Source organism: Toxorhynchites rutilus, chromosome 3 (genome assembly GCF_029784135.1).
Source record: "Toxorhynchites rutilus septentrionalis strain SRP chromosome 3, ASM2978413v1, whole genome shotgun sequence".
Classification (NCBI taxonomy): Eukaryota; Metazoa; Arthropoda; class Insecta; order Diptera; family Culicidae; genus Toxorhynchites; species Toxorhynchites rutilus.
Window position 1 is genome coordinate 266,365,047 of NC_073746.1, and position 14,051 is coordinate 266,379,097.

General features: G+C 38.6%; 1 protein-coding gene across 1 annotated transcript in view; it reads right to left on the reverse strand.

The window, feature by feature from the left end:
* Nucleotides 1-1,213: 1,213 nt before the first annotated feature.
* The window catches only part of LOC129774197 (uncharacterized), a 73,355-nt gene continuing 60,517 nt past the window's right edge, over nt 1,214-14,051 (reverse strand). The window contains exon 2 of the mRNA XM_055777902.1: nt 1,214-1,576. Within this exon, the coding sequence (XP_055633877.1) occupies nt 1,214-1,576 (363 nt within the window). The remainder of the gene's footprint in view (nt 1,577-14,051) is intronic.

Sequence of the window (14,051 nt, forward strand, 5' to 3'; positions counted from 1 at the left end):
TCTCATGTCGAAAAGAACTACAATGATGGGCACAAAGAATCCACCCCCCTTTGGAAATCAAAGTGTTCCAATATAAAAAGTTTTTCAAACTTTTTGGTATTCCAGTCAATACTACGTAAAAGAAGATAATTAGTAGACCATTTTGCCACTTCAATATTGTTGATTTATTTTTAAGAAAAACAAAAAATGGCTTTTGTTCCTAAATGGGCACTTTTAGGGTATATGATAAAAAAGTTCACTTGTGTGAATTTGTTTCACCGTTTTTTTTTTATCGATGGACCCCTCGGTTTTGACAGCTGGTTGTCAAAACCGAGGGGTCCATCTAATACAAACATAATTTTCGTAGCTGTTTGTCAACTTTTGGTGCGTAGTGACGTGTTTTTGACGCTTAAGAAGCTTCCGGAAAATGGGTGGAAAGCAAATCTCATCACAGGTCCGAAATTTGATTGTGCGTAACTTCCAGCGTAAGGAGTCCTAACGAAACATTGCTGGGAAGTATGGGTAAACCTAGTTTGGCGAAAGAGCAACGAGAGCCTCCAGGACCGGCATCTACAACCGACTATGAAGCACGGTGTTGGAAGCATCATGGTATGGGTATGGGGATGGTGTCCATGGAGAGGACTTCGGAATCACTGTACCAATTCAACTACAGTTACACAATCTCGATTATCCGCAAGCGGATTATTCTCCAAAGCGAGTTCCATAGCCTTCCCGAAATTTATCAGTGAGTGGTAGGTTCTTTTGTTTTGGTCAAAAATTTAATCACTGTTGTACACGACCTTACAAATGGGTTATTATATATCGAAATAATTCGAAATAATTCGATTTTGAAACATCGTTTTTTCGTGTTTGGACCCCATTTTTAGTTCCGCGATTTTTGTTATCCGCGGTAACCATGCTACTCAATTCCGTTGATAATCGAGGTTCTACTGTCTATCCGCTCTCTTGGCAATGAATTGGGTGTTTCCGTCGATCATCACTACTAGTAATATGCTGAACTATGCGGAACAGTGTCGAATGGTTTCGCGAAATCAACATATACTGCCTCAACTTGTCGTCTCTCTTCTATTTCGCACGACAAGGCAGTAACGTGATTCGCAGTAATGAGATTCGCAAGTTCCAGAGTTCACGGGTCCACTACGATTTACCGGACATTGAGCTGAATGAACGATTTCAGCGAGGCACATTGTCATTGGGCACTGCATAGAGCTTTTCATAGAATGCTGAAAGAAGTTGATCCTGTTTGCAGTGGGGTGTCCCAATCAACAGCCACCAGAGCCATTTTCAGCTGTGCGAAATTGCATAGGTGAAAATCGAAGGAAGAATTGTTGTCTATCTCCTTGTGCGCAATTAGATCTAGATCGTCGCTGTCCACGTCGAGTAGCAGAACGAACGCTTCATGGTGATTGTCCACTGGCAATAGAGGCGAGTTGTGTTCGGTTATGTCTAATTGGTCTGGTAGGCCACCTAAAGCCAAATCGAGAAGCCTGCAGTACGCATTTATATATCGGTTGGCCTGTTGCAGTCCAATTGCAAACATTGTTTCGATGAGCACATTTTCCTGCTCAGAAGTGACCTTTGTGGGTAAAAAACCATTAACATCCTCGTCCAATTCCTAACGCAAGCATGGTAAGTTATAGTCGCCTAAGGATACAACGATATCAACTGCGGTAGCATAGTTCGCCACGACCTGCACCGCGTTAGCATGTGCGTAATAGAGGTCGCTATTCGAATTGAGTGGAAGACAGATGGCCACGAGGTACAGACAACTACGATGCAGTCGTAAGCAAATTGCAACTTGCTCGAGATGATCACAATTCGTTAATGGGATAGCCTCGCAGTTGAGTTGCGCGAATTGATAGATCTTACTTGGCACGAAATGCTCTTTACATGAGGGTACTTGCCTGCTGTGACTGGATGGAAGACCCCTTCTCCATCATCGTACACACTGGACCCGGATGCCTGCAGGTGGCTGGCGGGAAGGGCTCGACTGTGACGTGGGGATTAGGGGTTTCCATGCTAGCAGGCATGCATCCCGGAGGAATTAGTGCTGCTGTAGACAGTACAGAGAGCGATGTGAAGTTCGTTGCACCAAGATTTCCTCGTATCGAATGACTCTAAATAATCGAATAGTCTAAAATATTTTATTTAAAGTAGTGACCATCGGAAGCTGTACATTTTTCCCATATTTCATGAATGCTTTTCCTCAAAAATTCTTTGTTTTTAATTAAACCAGTCATCTAGCTATTTTCGCACATTTTCATAACAATTGGAACGCCGCTCAGCTTACGTTTGCAGCGTTATCCCATCGATGAAGACAAATCGCAATAGGAAGGAACCAAGTCTGATGAATAAGCCACATGCGGTATTTTGTTCCTAAAGTAGAAGCTTAAACGTTTTTTTGGCCGGTCTTGCTCAGTGTGACGGTGTGACATTGTCATCAAGAAAAATCACTTTGTGTTGCTTTTCAGTTTCACCGGTTGTCGATGTCTTCAAACGCTTTCGGTCGTTTCTCGTTCCTCACATCAATGTCCCCATTTTTAAGCTTTTAGAACCATACGTGATATCGCGAGAGTATGCTCGCCGTAAGCTTCCTTCGACATTCAACTCATCCGGAGTACCACAGGCGAGCAATTTAGGGCCACTGCTATTCGTATTATACATAAACGAAATCGACATAATCCTTCCACCTGGATGCCGGACATTTTATGCAGACGACGTTAAGATATATATGATTATTAGGAACCTGCACGATTGTTTGGAACTTCAAAGAATGGTAGATCGTTTTGAAATGTGGTGCACTCACAATTTCATGACAGTCAGCATCTCAAAATGTAGCATAATTTCCTTCCATCGAAAGACCAAACCAATTGTATTTGACTACTCCATCGCAGGACAACCTCTGTCAAGAGTAGCTCAAGTACGAGACTTGGGCGTTATACTGGATAGTGGCCTGACATTTCGAATACACTATAGTGACGTTATCTCTAGAGCAAATAGGCAACTTGGGTTCATTTTCAAAATCTCAACAGAGTTCCGGGATACATTATGCCTACGATCTCTATATTGTTCATTGGTGAGATCTATTTTGGAAGCAAGTGTGGTTGCTTGGTGTCCATACCACGCTAATTGGATTGCCAGGATAGAAGCCGTGCAGCGGAAATTCGTTCGATACGCTCTCCGCTCTCTTTCGTGGATAGATCCGCTTAACTTGCCGCCGTACGAGGATCGGTGCCAGCTTCTCGGTCTTCACACCCTTGAAAAAAGACGATCTGTAGCTCAAGCAGTTTTTATGGCGAAAGTGCTGAATGGAGAAATTGATGCCCCGAATATCCTCGCCGAAATCAATTTCTATGTACCAGAGAGGAGACTGCGACAGCGAAATTTCTTACAGCTTGGTACACGAAATGTAGAATATGCACAACATGAACCAATTCGATATATGTGCAGTATTTTTAATGACAATTTTGAGCTATTTGATTTTTACTTGACTACTAAGACGTTTCAACAACGACTATATTCAAGACGATAACTGTTTGTAAATATTATTTATTGTGTGAAATTTTGTTCGTAGAGTATAAGAATTGAAATGTTCAATAAGACAAAAAAAAGTCAGTTGAAGAAATATTAAAAAATAAATTTAAAAAAATAAATAAAAATAAATAAACATTCCTTCAAAATCAATGATGTCCACAGATCTCAGTTCCGAGGAACAAAATTCACAATTTTTTACTCCAAAAAAATGTTTGTAGCTGCATGATATAAATGTCAAAAATAAAAAAAAATACGATTAGTATATACAGTCAACTCTCTCTTACTCGATGTTCTGTAACTCGATATTTTTTCTAACTCGATTAATTTCATGGTATCTTTGATTTTACAAGCATTCTTCTTTCCATAACTTGATACCTCCCTAACTCGATACCTCCCTAACTCGATGCCTCCCTTACTCGACGTGTTTTGGTTCATTTTTCCATGGATTTTCACCTCCCTAACTTGATTGATTTTCGTGTACATTTTTTGCGCGTTATTAACTCGGATTTCGATTGCACTTGAAAGTGAAGACGAAGTGTTCGTGTCATCAAGAAATTTCTTTTAAAGTATGGAAAACCACGAAAAACCCTTCAAGCGAACAATTAAATTGCTAACTATTGGGCAACGTTTGAGCATCATCGAGCAAAGTCGAAAAGTATGGACGGAAGGGGTCTGTAGCGGCAAAAGATTTCAGTATTGCACAAAGTACGGTATCAACACTATTCAAGCTAAAGAAAAAATGGAATCGGAATGGAAAATTGAATCTAGACCTAAAGCATATAAGGTTGGTCAAAAAGCTGGAGCGGTCAATGGACTTTCTGTCTTATAAAGCCTGGATGGCCTTAATGCTTTTTGAGAAATGGATCAATGATGATGATGATATTCCGCTGGTAGTAGTCCTATCGAGTTTGAGAATATTCAGGAAGGTTCAGATGATTGTGTCGAAATTACTCCTGAACGTTGAATCAAACCTGAAGAATATGTCCGGAATATTGAAATCAACTGAAAATGTTCCCGTGAAACTATTTGAACCTTTTTTTTTTGACTGAACAGTTCCTGCGCGTGGGGGGTCTTCGTAGCCACTTGGTTACGCGTTCGCTTACTAAGCGATCGGTCGTGAGTTCAAACTCAGGACCCTCAATTGACCATCTTTGTGTTGTTATAGAATAACTACGTCCACGCAAACATCATCAGCGATGGGGATCGATCCACGGTGGAACAAAGATCGATTCATCCATACAACTGCTCTGCTCTGCAAGAAACATCGGGCTGCTGTTCTATAAATAACCCAACAATGATCAATATCAACTGTCTCCGCTGTCCGGTCTACTGAACAATGGAAGAACAGGAAGAATACCCTTACGTCTAAATGGCTACTACTGTGTAATTTACCATAATGTAGTATTTTACTACTACTAACTACTGTGTAATTTACAATTTATAGAAACATAAACATATGTACATGTACACGATTAAAACCCGGCTCTGTTACAGCTAAAATGCTAATGAGCCTAATAAATAAATAAATGGGATAAACTTTTTCAACAACTAAAGACACGAATTACGAATAAGCACGTTTTTTTCAAAGGACGATCAACAACAACAAATTTGCTGGAATTTGTCACATTCACTTTGAGTGCAATGGATAATGGTAATCAAGTTGAAGCTCCATACTCTGACTTTAGTAAGGCTTTCGATCGTGTTGATATATCTTTAAATAATAGGGATAGAATTCAAGCTATTGAAATGGCTAGAATCATATTTGACTGAACGCACGTAAATGGTAAGATTTAATGGGAAATTTCAAAACCAATATTTGTTACATCCGAAGTCAAGGCTCTCATTAGGGGCTTTTTAAACTTTTATAAATGGTGCACTAAGAGTTTATTACAGCTCAATGTAAGGAAATGCATTTTGATGACTTTTACAAGAAGAAGAGCACACTTGAACAATGATGTTAAGCTGGGAAATCAACCCATAAATAGATGTCAACGAGTAAGAGACTTGGCCGTGGTCTTAGATTAGAAGACAGATTTGAATCTGTACAAAAACAATTTTTATTATTCGCACTTCGTAAACTAGACTAGTCTTCATATCATCTCCCTCCATATGAAGCACGCTGTATGCTAATCAATATTAAAAGCCTAAAAGAACGTCGGAACTCTGCCATGATTATATTTATTATTGATATTATATCACAACGAGTGGACTCAGAAGAAATATAAGGAAACCTAAATTTTTACGCACCGATTAGGAACCTGAGAAACCCTAACATTTCTTACATAAATTATCGAAGAACGAATTATGTAACGAACACAGTGAAATAATAACCATGTCAAGGTCAATGCTTAAAGACTATCTGAAAGGAATAAAATATAGTTAAATTTCACTGTAATATTTGGGCAGCATATTTAGTCTACGCTGGTTTGACGAAATAAATAAATAAATGATATTTTTTTAATTTTTTTTTGTTAAAATCCTCTAAATTAAACGGATAAATTATCCAGCCAGCTCTCTTTAGTTTTTTTTTAGTTTTAAATAGTACTAAGAATGTATCGGTCTACAATTCTGATTGACGACAATAAATAAATAAATAAAATTATATAAAGTTTAGGACTCGATTATATACAGTTTGAAAAAAAAAAGGTTTATAATTCAAATTTGAATAATTTCAATAAAAAATTAACCTTTCAACATTAAAGTGACTTAAAGTGATTTTCTATAAGTACATTGCGTTAAGAATCGCCATTTTTGAAGATTTTGATTGAATTTTAATCAGGAATTGTTTATATCGATATTGCAGCGAAATTTAGAGAGTTAGAAGTTGGGCGTCAAAGAACAAACTGTAGAGTGGCTCTTCTCCTTCTTGGATAGCATTAACGTTCCCAGTGGAACTTTTGCCTTCTCAACGTAAGGATTGCTTGCGTTATTTTTATTAGTACGACTTAGTTGAGCCGAATGTGTTATTGAATGTATTCTGGAGTGGCAAGTTGTAGAATATGCGTGACCACAGTGCAAGTCGGAATAAATTCCTTTGACGAAAAATGTCCCGGTCAGAACGGGAATCGAACCCGAACCCCCGACATGATAATTAAATGAATTCTCAATTACATTAAATGAACTTAGAACTGTTTGCTTTTCTTTAGGAAAAACGGCTGGAGTAGATAGTGTTAATGCTAGAGTTATTCAAGATTGCTTTCATGTTATTGACTACATCTTGCTGGACCTTATCAATAAATCTTTACTAACTGGGCATGTACCTCAGGTGTGGAAGGAATCCCTGATAGTCCCTATTCAAAAGGTTGCTGGAACGATTAAAGTCGAAGAGTTTCGTCCCATCAACATGTTGCACACATTAGAGAAAATATTGGAATTAGTTGTTAAAGGCCAGCTGTTGGAATATTTTAATCATAACACTTTGCTAATATCAGAACAATCGGGATATCGGGAAGGTCATTGCTGTGAAACCGCATTGAACTTGGTGTTAGCAAAATGGAAAGATAATTTAGAATGTAAAGAGACCATCATTGCTGTTTTCTTGGATCTAAAACGCGCTTTCGAGACAATTTCTAGGCCCTTGTTGTTGAACACGATTAAGCGCTTTGGAATTACGAGTACTGCATATAAATGGTTTGAAAGTTATTTGTATGACAGAGCTCAACGGACTATTTTTAACGATTTCATTTCCAGCCTCGTAGGGAATAATCTTGGAGTACCTCAGGGAAGTGTATTAGGGCCCATTTTATTTATTATGTACATTAATGACATGACATGTCAATCTTTTTGCAGTATTATTCATTGCAGCTAATGATTTAAATCAGGTCGCGTCACATTTAGATGGAGATTTGCATTCTTTAAGTAGATGGTTGAAGTATAAGCAATTAAAATTGAACATAAGTAAAACGAAATATATGGTAATCTCCCGAAATCGTTCAAATGAAAACGTCTCTATTGTTATTGATGATGAGACTATTGATCGCGTTCGGGAAATTAAATTTCTTGGCGTGATTATTAATGACAAACTCAAGTTCAACACTCACATTGACAATGTCATCGAGAAAATTGCCAAGAAGTATGGAATCTCATGCCGATTGAAAAACGATGTAACTATTTGCAGCAAAATACAGCTATACAAACTAATCATCTCTCCTCAATTAGACTTTTGCTCTTCCATTTTATTTCTGGTCAATGAAACACAAATATCGAGATTACAGCGTTTGCAAAACAAAATAATGCGGTTGATACTAAAATGTAACAGATTCACTTCCTCATCCTTAATGTTGAACGCTCTGCAATGGTTATCCGTGAAGCAAAGGATTGTTTATTTAACTATGGTGTTCATTTTCAAAGTAGTTAAGGGTTTGCTGCCTCGATATTTGTGTGATCGACTTGAAAGGGGAAGTGACTTTCACAGTTATAACACAAGAAACGCGAATGAATTGAGAACACCCAATTTCGTGACATGTGCTTCACAAAATTCGTTGTATTTCAAAGGTATAAATGTGTTCAACTCGATGCCAAGACATATAAAACGTTCAACAACACTTACAGAATTTAAGAGGCACTGTATTTCACACGTGAAAGCTGTGTTTCATTAACAGCCGACCGATATATTTTTAAATTTTATGACGAAGATTGTTACTGACGAAGTTTTATACGAACGGATAATTTAATGTGGGATTTTTTTTGTTTTTAATATTTTCAATTAACCTGACGAAGTTTTTGGCGGACATGACTGAGTATTGGCTTGTCATTTGACATTGCAATGATTTGAACTTATATCTGTAAATAAAATCAGTTCGTTGTTTTTTTGTGAGATAATTTAGTTATTTTTTTCAGCATTGAAATCAGTTAGGGATTTCAATGCTGAAAAAAATAACTAAATTATCTTTTAAATAACTCGTCTTGCTCAAATCTCTGTAGGGGAAGGAGGCGGGACCATCATCATCATCATATAATGTGAGACGCCAACCACTCGGTTAGTTAGAGTGGTTAGTAGTTAGAGAGCTATAATTTAATTGATAGAAACAATCAAGTTTAGTATGATTTTTTGGGATAAAATTAATAATTACATATAAAAAATTACTAACTTTTAAATTTTTCACTTCCAAAATGTGAAATAACATCCACTAGTCCACTCATTTAGATGTTCCACTGCTATATCCTGTACTAAATTTTCTTAAATCAAGGCAACAGAATCGGTTTACGTAGCGTACTTTTCAATGTAGAGCCAGTTTGAGGCAACAGAGTCCGAAACAAAAACAAAGTTCTAAAACTCTGTTGAAATTCGAACATATGCGTAGAACGATTTTTTTCGTGAAATATATTCGTCTATCACCTCCTGAGAGATTCTGGAAAAAAAAATTTTTTTATGTGAGAAAGGTGTTTTCTCACTTTAAGGGGATGAATCAAAAATTCAAATTCATACCATAATTGGGACACTTACCCCAATATATGACAATTTATGACATAAATGACAAAATTATGAGAAAGTGTTCTGTATCTTGATACCTCCCCAACTCGATGGTCCACTTGGATATCGATTGAGGGAGAGTTGACTGTATAACTAATAATGCGTGAATCCCGGTTTCATATTTATACGCCTTGTAATAACTAAATATTGGTGTTAGCCGGCCTTGAGCCAGAATCCTCCTATCAGAATTGTTGGAGTTAGCATGTACTGGGATGCTGCACGTGAAGCAATGCGTAATTAGAAAGAGAAATTGTCGGAGGAATAAGAATTTGAATAATCGAATTATAGTATAAAAAGGTTCTAGACAGTACATTGAGTTAGAGTTGCAAGGACTAAAGTTAAAGGAATTAATATTAAAGTTTATTAAAAATAAACTTGTTAGATTGGAATAAGTTAAGTGCCTACCGGACCATGAACCAATGAATGATCTACCAACCACCCTGATACACTCCAAAAACACACACACACGTCGCAGGGTGGCACACGACAGCAGGCGGAACACACAAAATCTAGACACTGTCGGCTGGCTCTGGCCCATCAATGATATGGGTAAAGGGGAAAGCAAGTGGCATTGTGGAAGAGTGGAAAGGCAACGGCAAAAACAGATGGAACACGGCAAAGTGCGAACAGATGAATGCAGCAATCGCAACAATAACATCAACAACACCAACCGAACGAATCGGTGGGTTTGCGTTTGTGTGTGTGTTTGTATTTACTAAAGAGGCAAAACATGGCACAAAGAGCGCGCAGAAGGAAGTTTTTATCGAGTACTCTCAGGGACAACCGCACAAGTGGTCGGTCGAGGTGTAGTGCGGAATTATCGGGCACTCACCACCAACACTACTTCCGGTTCCAATTGTCACGGTATTGGTGGTTATCTTTGATGAGGGAGTAAGGGGCTCACTCTCATGAGTGTCACGTTTCGGAGATTTCCACTTGAGATATTCCAACTTGATGAAAACAAAACTCACGGAATAAGGCGCGCATCGTACGCCATGTGTGAGTTCGTGAGAATGAGAGGAAGAGGTGAGCGCGCGCGCGCATTTTGTTATCTGTTACATTTTTCGCTTCCATTGTCGAGATCTTGGGAAAATTGTTGCTGTCGTTGGGCGGTGAGCGCATCGCTCTCCGAACACACGATACGTGTATTTTAAATGATATAATAATGTTTGATAATACCTTCTTTAGGTCGAATGAACGGTTTCGGTACTCGCGGCGTTGGAGAGCGGTATTCACATTTCGCTATCGACACGCTCCTCTTCCTAGCGTGTGGGCTGAAATGGACGTGGAAGTGTATGGGAAATTATTCACGACATCTGACACTTGATAAACGAGCGAACGAATATTGGAAGACGGCCGTGAAAGGGTAGTCTTTACTAGAGGGAAGCCTCTGCTGGTTTGAGGTAATCCACATTTCCAGTAGACATAATTGCAAATGATTGAAATCGGTCATCGTTTGCTTTCCGTGTTCGTTAGCTAATGGGATTCGTCATAAATGTGCCTCGAAAACAGGTCCTGCACAACAGAATTCTCAAAATCGCGAGCGAAAAAAACCAAATCCGAAATTGATGACTTGACCTCGATAGAGGTATGTACCTCGTTTCGGAACTTTTCTCCCCAACTCTGGCAGCCAATGCTACAACTGAACTCAAATTCGAACGAAAGAAAAATTATTTCACCAATTTATGGTGTAGCACTTTCCGCTTTGAGAGAGGGACGATAATTCAAAATGCTAGGTGAAAATGCCAGCAAAAAAGAGGGCTGTTGATTTCGCTCAAACCCGTTTATGGCACTCCGCTTGCTGACGATGAAAATGAGTATCTAATTAGTAATAATTTAGATCTATCAACATATTTAGATTTTTTGAAGCGTTTGTTCATAATTAAACGATCTTCTCATGTACCCACCGAAAGATTTGGAATCTGGAATCACTGCTGCAACGACGTGTCGTTGTGGAATTTACGATCGGCTGCTTCATGTCGAGGTATAGAGAGCAAACAGGGTAAACCGAGGGCTCTTGATTGCTGATGTGACGAAAGACACAATTTCAGCTAAACTCATATTCGGGAAACTAGTCCACGATAAGGTGCTTCTCGACACAACCGCATAGTTGACGTAGGATTCCGTTAGGCTATATGTTGCATGCTGATTTTGGATATGTTCGAAAAATTACATCGTTAAACTCTTTAATAATGATTTGGTGGTCCTGAAAAGATCCGTTTGTTTAGTTGTTGGGTATTGTTTGTTCATTCCACCGGTGTTGATGACAGAAGGATGGTGATTAGTCGTTGGATGGTGTGTACCACGATAGAATATGTCGAAGTGGAATTCGATATGGCGACCAGATACACCTCGCACGGCCAAACAACGTGCTCGATGTCGTGATAACCTTGGCCACAAACGCAGAGATTGCTGCTGGCAAGATTGAAACGGGAAAGTAGAGCATCTAACGAACAGTGATTGGACATGAGTCGGGAGAAGGTGCGAATGAAGCCCCGACTCAATTCCAGACTTTTGAACCACGGTTTGAGGCTAACATTAGGGATAATCGAGTAAAACCACCGGCCCAATTCATCTTCATTCCACTTGCGTTGCCAGTTAGCGATGGTATTTTTGCGGATTAAAGAATAAAATTCATTGAAGGCGATTTAACGCTGATAATATTGCCTTCAATTGCACCTACCTTTGCCAACGAGTAAGCCCTCTCGATACCCGGAATGGAGCAATGTGAAGGGACCCAGACAAAGGTAATGACATAACAGCGTCTGGATAAAGACCTCAAAATTTCTCGTATTCTCTCAAGAAAGTATGGCGAGTGCTTTTCCGGCCTCACTGAACGAATAGCTTCGACAGAGCTAAGACTATCCGTTACAATGTAATAGTGTTCAACAGGTCGTGAGACGACGCTGTCCAGCGCCCAGTGAATCGCTGCCAATTCAGCAATATACACTGAGCAAGGATACTGAAGACTGTGTGAGGTGCTAAAAAATTAGTGTTCAACGAATTTTTTAGCACTCACCAAAAATGTAATATATGATAATTGTCATTATCGAACACAATTATTAATTTTTCTCACCACAAAAAAAAAGTTACTTTATTATAGAGAAAACTTATTTGAAATGAAAAAGGTTATTTTCTTTTACAATTTTTACTTTCTGAGAGTGTTTATTCATTCCATTCGCATTTTCGCTTCACGCCCAACGGAACACGATGCTATATGCCTCAATGTGAATTTCAATTGGACTTACAGCACCTAATACGATATGTTGAGCGTATGACAAACACTTCTACGAATAATCCTCCAGTTTCCCAATTTTTCTCGCCGCATGAACATTCCTTGGGCGAAGATGAACACAACAAAACAGAAAGCTTAAATCAGACGAGCCGTTCTCGAGCGGGAGCGCACATTGGTTTTTATTTATGAAAATTCGTTTCATATTTCAAGTAATTTCTAACCCAACCACTACAACATAAAATGTTACACTTACACTTGTGCTTAACGTTTTACGATGCATGAACGGTCATTGATATGAAATTCCGCGAAGCGATCAACACCAAAGTTCCAAATTTATATTTTATTTGCTAGAATAATTCGTATCACCCACCTTACTTGCAATGCAAAAATGCCCCCAACTTGCATGTATTTGCAATGCCGATTTCCCCATCACCTTGGTTTTGAAGTCTGTAGTTTTACAAAATTTATTATTTTATTCATTTTCACTGTACTGAATTATTATGGGGTCCCCAAAATGATTGATCCAATTCATTCCATTCTTCGTTTTAAAGAGGCTTTAAATTTTCCAGTTCATTCGCGTCTGAAATTGATGCAAAACTCTCGTAAATCTATCAGAAAATGACTGAGCAATAATTGTGAGTATAAGAGGAAGCTTGTATCTTCGATTCCGACCAATCAGAACGAGGTATTTCAGTTTGGATAACGGTTGAGATTTTCTAATGGTTCGATAGTTAGTTTCCTGACATGTATTTTTTTATCCAATGCAAAACATTGTTATAGAGTGCCAAAACGATTAACGCAAAAGCTCATCAATCCATTATGAAATAACAGAACAATAAGCGTTTGAAATTGGCCATTTTCTACGATGCGATCGATTTTCGTTTTTCAATTTGTACCCCAATATGTTTCCGAAAAACGTAATCCTACGTCAAAATAATCGTCGGTGAAGCAGATTCTAGTAACAGCGCTCTAGCAATCACGCGCTCGGAAGATGAACATCAAAATTCTAATGATATAACAAGCATTCTTGGTCATGGATAACGTAACGTTGCTAAAGATCGATTCTGGGAAGTTTCCAGGCCGAAAGACTCTTCGAGGAGATGCCCCAAGCCCATTTTAGCTCGTTTTCGTGACGATTTTTCAAGAATAATCCTTTTCTGACAACACATTGGCGGTTAACAAGTAATGGCCGAACTTGTCCGAACACTTCTTCTACTTCAGTTGTATTTAGGAAGCTTTAAACTTTGCAGCTAATTCGCTTCTTCGGCAAACTGATCATGATGATTTTGTTATGCTGCCCGAAGAGAGTTCCGCAGGGACTCTAACGAGTCATAATCCGAAGGTGCAACGTTTACCGGGAATATGATGGATAGAGAAGCACATCCCATCCTAACTTCATATTTTTTTGCTAGGTTGTCATATAGACATGAAGACTGGTATTGTCCTGGTGGAAAACGATGCATTTCCTGATTCCGGACGATTGTCGTGGGACCAAAACTTTGGTATTTAGGTCCTGGAGCTACAATGGAAAGTTCAATGTATCGGAAATTGAGAAGGAACTTGAGCTCCCGATCACCACTAAGTGGATTAAACAAGTACTTCAGCCATCTGGATATTTTAAGCGCACTAAAAAGATCAAGAAACCTAAAGGGTGTGTCACATCAAATTGCATCACGGAAAAAACGCTGTAGAAATTTAATTTTTAGGAATTATATCTTCAGCTTTCGCTTTAAAATCAGATAAGAGTGTATAGATCACGTTGGCCATGCTTCACTGTCAATTTTTCGTAAATTTGGAAAAATGTCGTCG